At 47.1% G+C, this 18,141-nt stretch overlaps 1 protein-coding gene across 2 annotated transcripts; it reads right to left on the bottom strand.

Moving 5' to 3' along the window:
• Positions 1–1,586: 1,586 nt before the first annotated feature.
• Positions 1,587–18,058, bottom strand: LOC119285894 (probable WRKY transcription factor 4). 2 transcript variants are annotated; one of them, XM_037565224.1, is made up of 5 exons: positions 17,650–18,058; positions 3,711–4,426; positions 3,509–3,631; positions 3,135–3,215; positions 1,587–2,354 (listed from the first exon to the last, which is right to left on the bottom strand). In XM_037565224.1, the coding sequence occupies exons 1-5, from the start codon at positions 17,986–17,988 to the stop codon at positions 2,066–2,068; spliced, it is 1,548 nt and encodes a 515-aa protein (XP_037421121.1). In that variant the 5' UTR covers positions 17,989–18,058; the 3' UTR covers positions 1,587–2,065. The 2 variants fall into 2 exon arrangements, with proteins under 2 accessions (XP_037421121.1, XP_037421120.1); XM_037565223.1 differs by lacking the exon at positions 3,135–3,215.
• Between the last annotated feature and the right edge of the window lie 83 nt (positions 18,059–18,141).

Below are 18,141 nucleotides of genomic sequence, written 5' to 3'. Positions count from 1 at the left end.
CATTGCTCATCATAGCTCCTCTTAGTAGGATCAAGGCCTCACAATTGTAGAAGAATCCCTTTGGAATATCAAGACCTCAATATCTTTGGAATGGAAAAGACTATCTCTCCAGACCCCATCTCTTCTATGGATTTGGAAAGAACTACTCCTTTGTTTTCCTTTATTCCTTTTGTTGTTCTTGTATCTAAGATGCTCACCTTGTATTGGCTTGAGATTTGAGGAGTACTTGGTGTGGATCTTGTCTAATAGTGTTATTCTCTTTGTGTTTCTCTTGGATTTGTGCCTTGTTCTTATGTTTCTTCTCAAATTCATCTCCAATTCGTTTATAACGGTCCACCCCTAGGGTTTGCCCCATATCAAAAAGGGTTACGAAAGGAAATTTTTCGAAAGCATCCTTCTGCTCCTGGGTGCAAATGCGCAAATGCACTCAAGTTGTGGAGTAAAATGTAGAAGAAGAAAAAGTTCAAAAAAAATATGATTGTTCTTTAACAATCATTGTTGAATGTTTCACCTACATGCAAAGTTCCATGATGGAATGGCATTCATGTAAATTTGGGAACAAAAACATATCTATGCTCCAAAATGCTTTGAAAATAGCATTTTAAAGCATTAGTTTTTGTTTTTAGTTTTTGTGCATAGAATAGTTTTTTATTACGAAACTATGCACACGGCTAAAACATCAACACCATTTGTTACAAAGTAATTTCAGAATCCTTTGGATTTGTTGACATTTTACTGTTCATCCCGGGAGCAAAAACTCCATGCCCAAAAATTTCATGCTACTCGGTCTTTCTAAAAACGCAAGATAGTATTTTGAGTTTTAACCAATAATTACCATGCTAATACTTGTTATACATGGAATTGATTCACAAACATAAATATCTATTGACATTAAAGTCGCTATATATATTACTTTTTTAGAGCACCCAAATTGTGTGCCATAGTTTTATTGAAGGCAGGGATAAAGTAGAAGAATTTAGGCTGCAAGCTCCCACCATAGACTAGGGATAAAGTAGAAGAATTTAGGCCGCAAGCTCCCACTATAGACTGATGAGAAGCAAACAGCACACCGAATCGAACGCATACAATACAACTCGCAAAAGGGCTGCCACAAAGCCCCCTCTCACCAACGCCGACCACCTCCAAAGAGCAACATCTCCGAATAACTCTCCTTGCATCAACCACCCTTATAATTACCTAAAAGAGGTGGCAGGTGGACGGTAGGACTTGAACACAAAACCATCGTTAACAAGGTACTCCCTCCATCCGAAAATACTTGTTATCAATATGAACAAAAAAGATGTATCTTGAACTAAAATACATCTAGATACATCCCCTTTTATTAATTTGGTGACAAGTATTTTCAGACGGAGGGAGTACAAACTAATTTGCCAAAGACTTATAACCAAACAAAATACGCCTTATAGGGGATTTCTTTTAAGAATCAAAGTACAAACTCAGACGATCACATACCCATAAATTCACCTGTATGAACATAAACGTACACATTATATCCATATGAGCATCTACAAAAGACCGAGTCCACAGATCTCAAGATTGACAATGACGCAACAAGCACCTCGCTATTAACAAGAACATCATCTCACATTGAAAGAATATTCCGCTTTTAAGAGACACAAGCATCAGACCACTTTGATTCTTTCTTTGGCCTCAGGTCCACCGAGGCACATTCCGCAGCGACAACAAACTGAAAGGAGATTGACGGAAGGCCATTGCCTTGTTCATCAATTAAGACTTTAATACATCCTGTCAGATGACACTTACGGAGATATATGTACAAATGAGGCTATCAGGTAAGAGCTACAACTCGAGCATTTACACTTGCAACAACAAAACCTCCATCACCTACAGTTTTTCCATGGAATAGAGACCAGTACGAGAACCAATGGGAGTACAGCATGCAAGATGCAATGCTGCAACACAGGCTCTGTGCAAGCAAAGGCTCGTGGAAGAATATCCTCCTCTCGATTTGAACCAATGCAGCAGCGCAACCAGAAATGGGCTAATATATTGGAATAATTTACCTTGCTACGTACTCCAAAATTTATGTTATCTCATTTTCTTCTTTTAGCTGCAAGGAAGAATCTGATGTATGTAGTGCTGCTCTGGGCAACACCCGTTGGCTACTGGATGCTGCCTTCTGCCCTCTATGTAGTAAGCTAATGGAAGAGGATGCATTGGCACTGGCAGCAGCAGCCACGCTGCTCCTAGCTGCTGGCACATCATGGCTATGCTTGCCTTCATATGTAGTTATCACCGCCGTTGGGTCTTGCGAACATCTTTCGATATGCTTCTTTACATCGCATCCCTGGTACGTGCATTTGTAGTAACTCCTATACAGTGCACAACTAGAGTCAATATGTCATGAATAACTTCAGAAAGAGATCAACAAAAAAGGGGGGATTACTAAACAGTGCAAACTGCTAGCTGGATATCATTTTGACAGCAGCAAACTTGTCCAAAAGAACCATAGCAAAAAAATCAAATCAAATGTTCTGTATATCGCCAAACAAGCAAGTCAAACAGACTATGCCATAAAAATAATTCAACCGAATAAAGGGAACAGGCAGGTAGCATACGCAAGGGATTATTCATTCAATCTCTGACTAATCAGCAGCATGGTTCATTTGATTATTTTCTGTGCTTAAAACTAAACCTTGTGGTTGTCTGTATGTCTAGATGTCTTATCTGTTTGAAATTTTGAGCTACGACTTAAATCTGTTGCAACTCCGTGCAGAAGCAAAATTGTCCACCCAATCAATAGTACTCCCTCCGTTCCTAAATATTTGTCTTTCTAGAGATTTCAACAAGTGACTATATACGGAGCAAAATGAGTGAATCTACACTCTAAAACATGTCTATATACATCCGTATGTGGTAGTCCATTTGAAATCTCTAAAAGGACAAATATTTAGGAACGGAGGGAGTATTATCAAGTAGTCATGGTTAATCAGAGCTTCATACATGTATGTTTGATAATTCTGACAACAGTATGAGTTCCACTATCTCCAGTAAGTTCATCATTGCCCTCCTAGCTATCACTTGAGAAGGACATTTGCTCACCTCCCAGCCCCTCTGCCGACAACCAGAATGCGCAAGGGACATTTGCTCACCTCCCAACCCCTCTGCCCTTGACAACCAGAATGACGCAAGGGGTGTGGAGGTGAGAAAGATCCAAATGTCCAGGATGAAAGCTTATCAATTTTAAATGAAAGCTAAAATTCACTTTTTCAAACACCATTCTGAAAATTAAGATTCAAGTCCTCCAATGCCAATAAGAAGTTCCAAAAGATCTTATTACAGTGGAAGGTTTACATATATTCTGTGTCTACAACTAACAAACAGTAGTCTTCTTCATAGTTAGTAATAAATTACATAGAGATGCAGGAAAATGTGGCGTTATCTAGAGTTGGTCCCAATATGGTCCAATGTGCAAGCGGAGACTCAGAGCAGAACGGATAAAGATAGAGGGCAACAGAAGGATTACCTTGGATGAGGATTCCCTTTTACCACTTTCTGCCCGTACTTGCGCCACCGGTAGCCATCATCCAAAAGATCAATTTCACTGGTTGTTTGCACGATGATTCTTTGAGCTGGGGCCGGCACATGCCTGTCCAGTGAAACTAGCATTTATAGATTGAAGCTTCAAAAAATACTACTGACAAAATTGTATTCACTACATGAACCACCTTTTGTTTGCATTCACAATACCAGCATCTCCATTGTCATCACCTGCTTCATCATTGTCCTCCTCTGTATCACTTGAGCCAGACGATTGATCACCTCCGCCTCTCCTCTTAGACACTGAAGGCCCTGTGATGCCATCATTTGATACCTCAACTTTTCCAGAATGATCTTGAGAGCCCGGTTCTGATCGAGTCAAAGCGTCTCTGTTCTCAGGGAAATCATCTTCATTTAGTAAATTGCCACCATCTTTGGACCTCCTTTTTGGTGGACGCTGGTGGTTATGCTGGCCTCTATAAATTATTTGAGTAATCTGTCCATATGCTGAGTGCTCCACTTTCTTCTTAACTGGACAGCTCGCCTGGGTGCATTTATAGTAGCTCCTTGGATATTCTCCACCCTTAACTGCCTTCTGGCCATACTTTCGCCAATTGTACCCATCATCAGCAGGTTTATCCACGGTGAGGGCCGAAGTTTGGAATCCTTGTGAAACCTCATTTGACTTAAGGTTATCATTAACTGTATGCAGTGGCAGAGTTGCTGTCTCCTTCATTGATGTCACATTTGCAGAAGAGTTGATGAACTGTGATGTCAAAGCTGATGTTGTTGCCGATGAGAAAGGGAGTGAGTAATCTGCTTGACTGCCTACAGTATACTGAGAATGGACTGCTTGTGCTGTTACTTGGGCTAACGCTTGCTGATGGGACATTTCAAAATTTGCCTGTAGAAATAAATTATTAACATCTCTTTTTTTTCAAAAAGAAAAGTGGGAAGAACCCCCGGCCTCTACATCAATTGATGCACACAGCTATATATATTATCTATAAGTTCAGACATGAACAGATCTTCATCTGCCGATGTAATATCTAATAAGTAGCGCCAGAAATAAACACAGTGAATGATGTGCAAGAAAACTCAAGACAAAAACACAAAACCTAGCATCATTGCCATTACTTCACATTATTTAAAATACAATAATACAGCATTTGGTCAGAATTACTTGCCATTTTAGCTTCACGAACACACAAGGAGTAAGTTAACACTTAGTTTTTGACATAGTTCTTGCTATTTCTGTACACCATCTGTCTAAAACCACTACAAATAAGCAATCAGTACAGGTATGAAAGGATCTACTACTGACAACCCTAATTACTGAGAAGTAGATAAAAGTGTCTCTGCTTTGTTGAGATGGGTCGGCCCCCTTATATAGTATAGAATACTTGACCGACAAGCCGGTAAATCTATTCAAACTATAATACGATCTCTAAACTTACTGGACCCTTTTCTAACAAAGTTTATTCATCAACTAGGACTCTAATTAAGGTCTCAGACTCCATTTTTTATGGCTGGCCCACATAACATCTCTCCCTTCCTTGAAAAACAGCTTGTCCGCAAGCTGTAGGTTGTCACAATTGCCTCCTAGGGGGCCTTGGGTGCTACCAGTCATCAGACTTGATGAAGAAGAGCCACACACAACGGTGACCCTGAACATATATCTTGCCGCAGTTGAAGCAAAGGCCCCGACGACAACGTTCTTCCAACTCAGCTGGAGTCAGGTGCCGAATCTGCCATGGCGGGATTCACTCTGGAGTGGTTGATGGCAAAACAGATGCTAGTGGTGCTGGCGGGGAAGGTACTGTAGCTGCACTGACAGGAGGACGATTGGACGGGCACAAGGGCCTAGTCCCAGAAGCCTGGTGTAGTAATGTTGGAGGAAAATGCCGCTGCTCATAGGCCTTGGGGAAGGAGATGGCCGTGTGGAGGTCAGATGGTCGTTGAAGCTCGACGTCAATGCAAAGATCACCGGGCAGCCTTGCTGTGTACAGAAACCGTTGTTGGGATGGTGTTAATAGCTCATTGTTGCGGCACACGAGCGCTACAAACCTGCTGGTGTAGTCTGCTACCGAGGAAGTGAACGGCAGACATGCCAGCTCGCCCAAGGGATTTGCGCAAAGTGACAGCCCAAACTGAACGTGACAAGCCTCCTTGCTCCCATGTCGGCATGCCAGAATCACGCTCGAGCTGTAAGTACCAAAATTGAGCATCATTGGTGAAATGGTAGGCTGCAGTCTAAACCTTGTCGGCCTCGTCCATGCGCTGTCCACGAAAAAACTGCTCACACATATTAAGCCAACCAACAGGATCGACCAAACCATCCTATGTTGGGAAGTCAAGCTTGTGGAAGCAGGGCACGCCGGAACCTAACCTAAGCCAAGGTGATGGGAGAGGTGGATCCATAGATGGGTTGTGGAGGGGACCACAACCATAACAACATATGAAATCGGTTGGCAGGTGGGGTCATGAAGGCGGCGGCTATTGAATTCATGCTCCAGCCAACTCATCCAAAAGTCCGAACTGATGAAGAGAGGCAGGCAATATATTTGAACACTCTCCCTCACGTCTAGGCTATTTTAGTCCTTAGACGTGCAATCGATGTAGGCCACAGAATCTTTCTTTTTTCATACTGCATTGGCAGGGTCTTGAACTTGAGACCTCTTGGCTCTGATACATATTGAATTCATGCTCCAGCCAACTCATCCAAAAGTCCGAGTTGATGAAGAGGCAGGCAATATATTTCTACAGCGGCAATCTGTTGTTGTTGCTGCTGGTAAATCTGCTGATGGCAGGGCTGCTGCTGGTTGGTGGGCAGCAAAATTGGGTAGGGATTTATGTTAAAGTATTCCTTTTGTCTGTATTTCATGTAATAGGAAACTAGCACAATATCCCACCGAATATTGTTGTATGATTCGGTTGACTACCAAGGCATGTAATCCTATATATTGTGAATACAAGGGCCGTGCCAAGTGTGGCGTGAATCACACAATCTACTTTGTTTATTGGTATCAGACTACCTACGATCCTCCCTGATCGCCCCGCTTGCTCCCTGCCCCCTCGCAGTGCCGTCCAGCCATGTCCACCCACCCCAACACCAGCTCCTCCCTCGCCTCCTCAACCCTCCCCGCCTCAATGAACTCCACCAACGGCGCCCTGGTCACTGCCGTCATGCTCGCCGCTGCGTCCCCCGCCGCCAACGTCGCGAGTGTCCGCACCCATGTCCCTGTGACACTGGACCTCCACGCCTCCAACTCCACCAAGCGGAGGATGCTCATCCGCATGCTTCTCGGCAAGTACGATCTGCTCTTCCACGTCAACACCGCCACTGCCGAGGCGGACCACACTGCGGACTGGGTTCGGGAGGACTATATTGTCTGCTCGTGGCTCTATGGGTCCATCTCAGACGAGATACTCGACATAATCATGGCGGAGGACCAAACAGCGCAAGAAGCTTGGACATTCATCACCAACCTTTTTCTTGATAATCAGATGACCCGCACCGTTTTGAGGCAGAGTTCCGCGGCCTCGTCCAGGGCGAGCTCTCCATCACCGCCTACTGCCACCGTCTGAAGGCACTCTCTGACGCCCTAAGCGACGTTGGCACCCCCATCTCCGACCAGACGCTTGTCCTCAATTGCCTTTGTGGCCTCAATCCACGCTTCTTAGACATCACGACAATTGTCACCATGCAGAACCCCCTTCCCTCGTTTAGCCAGACGAGGTCGTCGTTGACCCTCCGCGAGACCCAGCTTGCGAATTCCGTCGCGATAGGACACCAGTCGGCACTCTATGGTGGTGCGCCTCCCCATGGCGCCAGCGGCTCTGCCTCCTCTCGTCACCACCGCGCACCTGACCGTGGCAACGGCACTCAGCACGGCAACGACGGCCCTTGGTATGGCAACACCTCCGGGGGCAGCTCCTCCGGCGGACACCGCAACAGCGGCAACTGGTAGAAGAAGGGCTCCGGCGGCGGGAACGGCGGCGGCGGCCGCTCCAACTCCCACGACGGGAACTTCCAGCGCGGGGTGCCCTCGTTTGTTGGTCCCTGGGTCTGCTTCAATCCCTATACGAGGTAGCCCAGCAGCTGCTTCAGGCGCCCCCGACAGCGAGGCCCAACGCCGGTGCTAAGCCTCCTCGAGCCGCGACCCCCAGTCCTTCCGCCGGCCCAGGCCTTTACCTCACCCCGCTGCACGGTCAGGCTTTCGGCACCAACACGCCGCCCACTCCTGCCTACGGCGGCACTCCGATGTGGGACTGCTCCACCCTCCTCGCTGCAATAAACAATGCCTCTGACTCCATCGACAGTGGGTTAATGGGTAATGGACTCCAGAGCCACAGCGCACATGGCCTCCGACCCTGGTATGATTCAACATCTCACACACTCTCCCTCCTCCTCTGTTGTCACCGTGGGTAATGGCTCCACCTTGCCCATATCCCACAGTGGACACACCTCTATACCCGCTTCAACTCGTTCTCTTTTCCTTCGTAATGTTTTACTCATTCCTCATATCGTCAAGAATTTACTTTCCATCCGTCGCTTCACCATTGATAATCTCTGTTCTATCGAGTTTGACCCCCTCGGTTTTTCTGTGAAGGATCTTCGCACCAAGGGGGAGGTAGCTCAAGCGTTCAAGGAGAGGGTCATTAAGGAGGGCCCTTGGGAGGAAGGAGGAGATGCGAACAATGTGTGGACGAAGATGGCGACTTGCATTCGTAAGGTGGCCTCGAAGGAGCTTGGAGTGTCCAGGGGAAGGAGAAGCGAAGATAAGGATACCTGGTGGTGGAATGATGATGTCCAGAAGGCGATTAAAGAGAAGAAAGATTGCTTCAAACGCCTATACCTAGATAGGAGTGCAGACAATATAGAGAAGTACAAGATGGCGAAGAAGGCCGCAAAGCGAGCTGTTGGTGAAGCAAGGGGTCGGGCATATGAGGACCTCTACCAACGATTAGGCACGAAGGAAGGTGAAAGGGACATCTATAAGATGGCCAAGATCCGAGAGAGGAAGACGAGGGATATTGGCCAAGTCAAATGCATCAAGGACGGAGCAGGCCAACTCTTGGTGAAGGACGAGGAGATTAAGCATAGATGGCGGGAGTACTTCGACAAGCTGTTCAATGGGGAGAATGAGAGTTCTACCATTGAACTGGACGACTCCTTTGATGAGACCAGCATGCGTTTTGTGCGGCGAATCCAGGAGTCTGAGGTCAAGGAGGCTTTAAAAAGGATGAAAGGAGGCAAGGCAATGGGCCCTGATTGTATCCCCATTGAGGTGTGGAAAGGTCTCAGGGACATAGCGATAGTATGGCTAACCAAGCTTTTCAACCTCATTTTTCGGGCAAACAAGATGCCAGAAGAATGGAGACGGAGTATATTAGTACCAATCTTCAAGAACAAGGGGGATGTTCAGAGTTGTACTAATTATCGTGGAATTAAGTTGATGAGCCATACAATGAAGCTATGGGAGAGAGTCATTAAGCACCGCTTAAGAAGAATGACAAGCGTGACCAAAAATCAGTTTGGTTTCATGCCTGGGAGGTCGACCATGGAAGCCATTTTCTTGGTACGACAACTTATGGAGAGATATAGGGAGCAAAAGAAGGACTTGCATATGGTGTTCATTGACTTGGAGAAGGCCTATGATAAGATACCGCGGAATGTCATGTGGTGGGCCTTGGAGAAACACAAAGTCCCAGCAAAGTACATTACCCTCATCAAGGACATGTACGATAATGTTGTGACAAGTGTTCGAACAAGTGATGTCGACACTGATGACTTCCCGATTAAGATAGGACTGCATCAGGGGTCAGCTTTGAGCCCTTATCTTTTTGCATTGGTGATGGATGAGGTCACAAGGGATATACAAGGAGATATCCCATGGTGTATGCTCTTTGCGGATGATGTGGTGCTAGTTGACGATAGTCGGACGGGGGTAAATAAGAAGTTAGAGTTATGGAGACAAACCTTGGAATCGAAAGGGTTTAGGCTTAGTAGAACTAAAACCGAGTACATGATGTGCGGTTTCAGTACTACTAGGTGTGAGGAGGAGGTTAGCCTTGATGGCCAGGTGGTACCTCAGAAGGACACCTTTCGGTATTTGGGGTCAATGCTGCAGGAGGATGGGGGTATTGATGAAGATGTGAACCATCGAATCAAAGCCGATGGATGAAGTGGCACCAAGCTTCTGGCATTCTCTGTGACAAGAGAGTGCCACAAAAGCTAAAAGGCAAGTTCTACAGGACGGCGATTCGACCCGCAATGTTGTATGGCGTTGAGTGTTGGCCGACTAAAAGGCGACATGTTCAACAGTTAGGTGTGGCGGAGAGGCGTATGTTGAGATGGATGTGTGGCCACACGAGGAAGGATCGAGTCCGGAATGATGATATACGAGATAGAGTTGGGGTAGCACCAATTGAAGAGAAGCTTGTCCAACATTGTCTGAGATGGTTTGGGCATATTCAGCGCAGGCCTCCAGAAGCTCTGGTGCATAGTGGACGGCTAAAGCGTGCGGAGAATGTCAAGAGAGGGCGGGGTAGACCGAATTTGACATGGGAGGAGTCCGTTAAGAGAGACCTGAAGGATTGGAGTATCACCAAAGAGCTAGCTATGGACAGGGGTGCGTGGAAGCTTGCTATCCATGTGCCAGAGCCATGAGTTGGTTGCGAGATCTTATGGGTTTCACCTCTAGCCCACCCCAACTTGTTTGGGACTAAAGGCTTTGTTGTTGTTGTTGTTGTTGATCTTCGCACCAAGGCCATGATTCTTCGCTGCAATAGTCTCGGCGACCTCTACGTCTTCCCATCATCGGTCATCCACCACCACGCCCATGGACTCCTCTCCACCACCTCCACCGAGCTTTGGCACCGTCGCTTAGGTCATCCGGGACGCGACTCTATGTCCCAACTTCATAAGAACTCCTTGCATGTAATAAGGCAACCTCGCATATTTGTCATGCTTGTCAACTTGGAAAACACGTGCGCTTGCCGTTCACTAGGTCTACCTCAAATAAGCGTCGAACCATTTAAGTTGATCCATTGTGATCTTTGGACTTCTCCAATTTTGAGTAATTCCAGTTTCAAGTACTATCTTGTTATTGTTGACGATTTTTCTCATTTTATGTGGACCTTTCCTCTCCAGAGAAAGTCCGACACCGCGCCTATTCTTCTTAACTTTGTTGCCTACACTCGCACACAATTTTCACGTCCTTTGTAGACATGCAAGCCGACAACGGGACCGAGTTTATCAACTCCACAACCACCTCCTTCTCTACTCATGGTATTCACCTCCGTTTTTCGTGCCCCTACACGTCCGCCCAAAACGGCAAGGCCAAACGTGCCATCTGCACGATCAACGACGTCACTCGCACTCTCCTCTTCCAGTCCTCCATGCCGCCCACCTACTGGGCGAAGGCTCTCGCCACGGCAACATACCTTGTCAGTATACACCCCTCACAATACATTGGTTTTTCAATTCCCTACGTTCGTCTCTATGTCACAAAACCAAATTATGCCACTCTCCATGTCTTTGGTTGCCTCTGCTATCCCAACCAATCCGCTACGGCCAAGCATAACTCGCTCCTCGGTCCACTGCTTGCGTCTTCCTAGGATACCCGTCCAATCACAAGGGTTATTGTTGCCTAGATATCTCTACACGTGGTCATTATCTCTCGCCATGTCACCTTCGACAAGACTGTCTTTCCATTCTCCTACTCAACTGATTGCCCCACCAACCCCCTGGTCGTGCTTGATTTCCTGCTGGACATGGCCGCCACGCAACACACCATCAAACCTTAATCTACCCAACATGCATACGCATGCCACACCCCCCAACTCACCCACCCGAACCCCACCAGCGTCATCCCCGCCGGCCCGAACCCACTCCCAACCAGCCCACACCCCGTCGCCTGGCTCTTCTGCGCCCTCCCCGCCCAGCCACCCGCCTGGCTTTCCCACACACCCGTAACCCGCCATGCACGGCTCCCCATCCACCCCTACGTTGGACCAATCCAGCGTCTCTCCTGGGTCGCTGACTCTCTCCTCGCCCGCGACCACGCATGCAGTTCCGCCTGGCCCGATGCCCTCCCCTTCCTCAGTGTCCACGGACTCCTCCCCGACGGTCGTGGTTCACCAGCCGCCATCCCCGTCCAATACCCACACCATGGTCACTCGTGCTAAGCGTGGCCTCTTCCAGCCCGTCGACCTCTTAATCTCTCGGTTACTCACTCCACTCCCTCTACTATTCCAAAAACATACCGGGGTGCACTCCATGACCCACACTGGCGTCGTACTATGACCGAGGAATTTGATGCTCTTGTCACTAACAGGACATGGTCTCTTGTTCCACGTCCTCCTCATGCTCATGTTGTTTCAAGGAAGTGGATATTCAAACGCAAGTTCCACTCGGATGGCAGCCTTGCCTGGTATAAGGCTCGATGGGTGGTACAAGGCTATTCCCAAACAGGGCATTGATTTCGATGAGACATTCAGCCCCATTGTCAAGCCTGCCACGATTCGCATCATCCCCAGCCTTGCGGTCTCTCGGTCGTGGTTGATCCAGCAGCTCGACATCAAGAATGCCTTCATGGCAATCTTGACAAGGTCTGCTGCCAGCAGCATCCCGGTTTTGTTGACGCTCGCTCCCGGACTATGTGTGTCGCCTACACAAGTCTCTCTACAGTCTTAAGCAGGCTTCGCACGCTTGGTACCAGCGATTCGCTCTCTTTGCACATCGGCTTGGCTTCGTCGCCGCCAAGTCGGGTGTATCCCTCTTCATCTACAGGCACAGCACCGATCTTGCTTATCACTATTGTATGTGGACGACATTGTCCTCACTACCTCGACGGATCTACTTTTACGTCACCTGACACAGCAACTCACCCAAAGTTCGCCATGACAGACCTCGGTGCCTTGTCATTCTTCCTTGGCATGTCCATCACTCGGGCATCCTTGGGCATGGTCCTCCCTCAGCGACAGTATGCGTTGGAGCTACTTCACCGCGCTGGCATGGTTGATTGTAACCCCTTTGCCACTCTCATCGACACTAAGTGCAAGCTTTCAGCTCAAGATGGTCCTCTTCTCTTTGATCCCACCAAGTATCAGAGCTACGCCGGTGCCTTACAGTATTTGACGCTCACGCGACCGGATATCTCACATGCCGTTCATCAGGCATGTTTATACATGCATTCTGCATTGAGTGATGCACACAACCTTTTTATTAATTATTGTCATCGAAGGTCAAACAAGATCAACTTACATAACATGTCACATATGGCTGCACAAAAAGCAAAGAAAAAGTGGTTGACATAGTAACTTAGCAAGTGCCAAGTGGGCAATGAAAAAATACGGTTGCTCAAAAAGCAAAGAAAAAGGCTATATGGATCGATTGCCATAGTAACTTAGCAAGTGCCAAGTGGGCAAATGAAGAAATAGATGCTGAATCGACTCTTCATTGCCACGGAAGCAACACTTGGTGCATCCCGCTAATTTGTTTTTCAAGTATCTTTGGTCAGGATGATCTGCTGGTCAAGGACTCAAGGTACTAGATAAATATTTTAATTTTTCAATTTGTTATATGAAGTCTAGTGGAGTCCCTAGCTAGTACTCACAATTGATAATCTGGATCAGCTGCATTTCCAAAAAACTGAGCTTCATACACTTTGATGTAGCTATCCTTTCTTATTGTCTAGACTGGGCTGGTAAAAGTGGGCTAATGTGTCTATGCTTTGTCGCTGCCGTGTATTCATACTACTCCCTTCCTTCCAAATTACTTGTCATGGCTTAAGTTCAAATTTGAACTAAAACCACGACGAGTAATTTGGAACGGAGGGACTATATCACAATCACGTTATATCAATGTAGTTCTTTCTCCATTAAACAGTCACCAGAAGACATGGATGCTGCAAAATGAGTTCAGTATAAATTATGAAAATGTTATTGATTGTCACAGAATTGATTCTATTAGGGTTACCATCATTGAGTTAATATTCTGTAAATCAGTAGACGGTAAGGGAGCAACCAGCTTCCGGTTTTATATTTACATGGAAATGGGTGCCTATGGAACCTTTACGAAGATCATCCCATTCAGTTATACTAGAAAGTACAACAAAAGTACATACCCATTCTTAAGAACTTATTTCTTACATGCAAAAGGTTGATTTGCGATACAGCATGGTAAGAAATACATGCTTGGAGCTATTTACACTAGCAAAGAAGGAAATGGTTTGGACTATTCTTTAGTAATTTGCAGGTTTGCACTTATTGACAGGGTTATGCAGCCACTGAAGTGGGTTCTTAAGTCTTAACCCCTTAAGAAGCCAAGTCAAACAATTTCTTTGCCGGCACTTCAAAATATTTTTTTGTAGCATTGGGTGTGATTTATGCACTAATAATTTGACACTGGATTCTTGCGAACACAAGTAAACAGCAGGGTGATTGTCTTAGTCCATGGACAACTGGTGCTGCTTAGCATTTATGGAAATTTGGTGTATGAGTGCATTACAATGCGTGACAAAAATCGGGGATTGATACTCCTTTGAAAAATACTCAATGAAAGAAACACAATGCCCTGCATATTCTGAAAAAGGATGACAAACTCCTTTTTGATGCTATGGACCATCAAAATGTTTGGAAAATGGCGCAAATGTATGGCACATGTATATTACTGAATAACCCTAGGAAAATTATCCCTTTGTCCTTGTGCATTACTTGAGTGGATATAGGTTCATTTACAAGGCAAACCGCATGGGTGGCCCGATCTTCATGAATTGGAGGTCGACTGCATTGAACACGAAGAACAACGGAGGAACATTCAAGAGAACACTCACAAGGACTCACTACAACGAATTTACTCAAAACACATGACAAGTACGATACACTGCAAGATCCAAACAACAACGAAGGAAAAGATAACTAGGGTAGCTCTTCCAAATCTCTAGGGGAGATGGGAGATAGTTCTTCCTAAGGATATGGAGGTCTTGTAATCTGAAGGAACTTTCTCCTGTAAAAAATCTTGTAATCCAATGGATTCTTCTCCGGTAAGAGGTCTTAATGTCCAAGGGAGAGGGTATATTGAGCAAAGTTCTCAAGATTTAGTTTCTACTTTGCTAACCCTAGATATAAGAGGAGTACATGTATTTATAGTCCAGGCGCAGAGAGAACTACCGGACAGTCTGGTCGGGTAGGACTGCACAATCTGGTGGTGCAACTCTTTAGAGGTCTCAGCGTTGGACTAGAGAGGCTTGTTTCGTGAGACCAGACAATCTGGTGGCGGAAGTCGGCGTGTCTGATTGCAGGTGCCAATGTTGACCGAACAGTCTCGTCGTCCGGACAAGACAGTGGTTGGTCGGACCAGATAGTCTGGTTGACTGTCTGGTCGCTCCAGAGGGATGAGGCCGTGGGGCCATCGCTCACTCGACTGTCCGGTCAGCCGACCGGACTATCCGGTAGTGCAAAATTTGCACTGATTTGCTTCTTTCTCTTCTTCTTTGAGCCTCTGCTCCTTGCTTGGGATTTGGACATCCTTCCTTGTTTCTCTTGGGTCCATGTATTCGTACGCAAGCGTACATAGCATGCATGAGCTGTCGTCAATATATTCAGAACCCATGCCTCATCCAAATTCATAAGGAACTCAAGTAGGAGAGATGTCACCTCGGTTTGAATGGCGCATGCATGAGCTGTTGTCATCGATTCACTAGGAGCTTGTGGGGTTGATGATGGGTTCATGGTGATGCTCATGGGATACTCCACATCAGGTTCTTTATGCCCTACACTCATGACTTTTGTTTTGCATTCTCTGTATCTTTGGGTGTTCAAACCCGGTTTCCTCAAACCGTCTAGAACACAATATAGTGGAGGGATGAATCCATACACGCCAAACCAACAAATTTATCTTTGTGCCTAGAATACCATACTTAACTTTGTAATTATATTCCTTGTCGATGTTGTAAAAGAGATTGAATTTTTGACTTTTTTTGTTTGGGTTTTGTTAGCTAACGTGTTAGTCGTGTGTTAGTGGGCCTTGTATATGGCTAGTTTTCAGGCCTTGCGTTGAGTTCTTTCTGTTGAGCCGTGTATGTATATAAACTGTGTAACCTCCAGATAATGAGAAACGAGTTGCACAACCTCTCTCTCTCTCTCTCTCTCTACTCGATCCGGCTCCAACAGGTTTTCAAGTACTTGCTGTTTTTTAATGCAACATTTTCTCCAAATAGCCTGTTATGGGCAGTCCATCAAACGTGTAATCTTATGACTAATTAGAGTCCTAGTTGAGTAAGCAACTTTGTTAGGAAAGAGTCCAGCTAGTTTAGAGACCGTGTCAGTGTTTGAATAGATTTACCGTTTTGTTTGTCAAGTCTTGTGTAGTATATAAAAGGGCCGACCCCTCAACTTTTCAGTAATTAGGGTTATTTCAGTAGTAGATCCTTCTAATTTGGTATTAGAGCCAAAGAAATCAAGATCAAGGTTGTGGAGCATATGAAGGTCGTCATGAAGCAATTGGAGACCTTCACATGCCAACGAAGGGCGGACCAGGCGCTCCTCACCGGGCTGGTGCAGTGCTGCTTGTGCAACGGCTGCCGACCATGCCCCTGCCACCCGATTTTGCGGCTGTAGTTGCCGCCTATGACACCACCTCCACATCCCAGGCCCTCCTCCCCAGCAAAGACGTGCCAGTGCTTCCCCTCTCCAACAGCACCCCCGCCCCCCTCTCCAGCAAGGGAATCGCCATAAGCGCGGCTGACAAACCTCTACCCGCTGGGCAGATTGCCCTCACCACCCCCTCGCTTTCCTGGCTTACATCGCCTGCCTGTCGTCGCTACACAACCATGTGCCGATTATTGCCAACCACCACTAGGCGCGATCCCCATTTTACCACCTCCAGCCATCTCCTTACAAGCCACAGCTGCCCCTAACATCAATCTAGGCCACTTCGCACCCCCACCTTACAGCTCAAAGCCCATTGTAAATAGAAACAAAGTAGGATTGTGTGATTCACGCCACACTTGGGGCGGCCCTTGTGTTCACAATATATAGGATTACATGCCTTGGTAATCAAGGTGAATCAAAGCAAATCCTCAACCGAATCATACAACAATATTTGGTGGGATATTGTGCTAGTTTCCTATTACATGAAATACAGACAAAAGGAATACGTTAACACACACCCCCCCCCCCTAGCTTGTGCGTCGCACGGAAGCAAGCATAAGCTAGAGCGAAACTCAGAGAAGAGTTGTGAGGGCAATCCTTTTGTCATAATGTCAGCGTACTGATGCGAGGATGGCACATGAAGGACCCAGACCTCACCAAGCGACACCTTCTCTCGGACGAAGTGGATATCAATCTCAATGTGCTTGGTACGACGATGCTGGACCGGATTAGAGGCCATGTAGACAGTACTAAACGTTGTCACAGAAGACAACTGTCGTAGACGTCAGAGGGTGATGGAGCTCCCCAAGGAGCTGACGGATCCAACAACACTCAACAACAACATGAGCAACCGCGCGATACTCCGCCTCGGCACTGGAGCGAGACACAGTGATTTGTCATTTAGACGACCAAGAGACAAGGTTGCCACCAAGATAGATGCAGTAGCCAGACGTAGATCGTTAGGTGTCAGGGCACCCAGCACAATCGACGTCAGAGTATGTTGTAAGTGCTGCGGAGGAGGAGCTCGAGAGGTGAAAGTTGAGGTCGGGGGTGCCCTTGATGTACCGGAGAATGCGCTTAACCAAGTGCATATGAGGCTCTCTGGGCGCAAGGTCAAGGGAGTCCCCCTCTTTTCGAAGAAAAATTAGACTTCATAACACATTTTCCACAACACAATTGCTAAGGGTCTAGAGCAATCCATCACATCATGCATGAGTGCACAACTAAACACTGAGTTACAGCACTCTTACCCCTCCTTGATGGTTCTACGCCCCAATCTCGTCACTACTACCCAGTCCAGGCACTATCATTGTACTACTATCTAGTAAAAAGTACGCAGTACGAGTTGAAAGTAGCAGGATAGTATCTGCAACTTTAACAAACTAGCACTCTTAACGCACGAGCTGGAAACCTAAGCAACGGCAAGCACTGGTGCAGGAGCAAGTATAGTAAGGCTGGAGGAGTTACCGTAGGGGAGAAGAGCGAAGGGGGGCCGAGGAGAGCGGTGGGGCTGAGCCCCGGTGGCACGGCGAACGGTGAGGGAGGGGAAGGGGGTGCGGCTGGGGAGCCCATGGCGCCGGCAAGGAGCTGGGTGAAGGAGCCGTGGAAGGCCGAGGAGGGCATATCCGGGAAGAGCGCGGCGGCGAGGGTGAACGGGCCGGGGCTGGTCTCGGCGAAGGAGGCGGCGGTGGCGCCAGAGGCGAAGAAGGATTCGACGGCGGAGCGCGGGGGCAGCGAGAGCGCGGGGCGCGGAGGAGTGCAGCGCGCGCCCTCGCCGCCGCCGGCAGAGGCCTCGTGTGCCGCCATGAGGAAGGAGAGATGGTGGGGGGAGCACTTGCGGAGGGGTCTTTTTGCGGCGTTTGTGGGGAACCAAAGATACGGCGAGTCCACGGCTTTAGGGGAGACGCCTCTTTTCAGAAAGGAACGACCTCTTGATCGTCTCTCTTTTTTTTAGTTTTT

The sequence above is a fragment of the Triticum dicoccoides genome, chromosome 4A (assembly GCF_002162155.2).
Source record: "Triticum dicoccoides isolate Atlit2015 ecotype Zavitan chromosome 4A, WEW_v2.0, whole genome shotgun sequence".
NCBI lineage: Eukaryota > Viridiplantae > Streptophyta > Magnoliopsida > Poales > Poaceae > Triticum > Triticum dicoccoides.
Note: the sequence above shows the minus strand (reverse complement) of the source record. Positions and strands in the feature narration are given on the sequence as shown.

What these genes read in the sequence shown, in the direction of transcription:
- LOC119285894 (XM_037565224.1), bottom strand. Translation starts at nt 17,988, where the DNA reads ATGGCGGCACACGAGGCCTCTGCCGGCGGCGGCGAGGGCGCGCGCTGC. An exon ending in ATTGTGAATGCAAACAAAAG is followed by an intron (nt 3,632 to 3,710) that starts GTGGTTCATGTA and finishes TTCACTGGACAG; the next exon opens with GCATGTGCCGGCCCCAGCTC. An exon ending in AAGGGCAGAGGGGTTGGGAG is followed by an intron (nt 2,355 to 3,134) that starts GTGAGCAAATGT and finishes TGCACTGTATAG; the next exon opens with GAGTTACTACAAATGCACGT.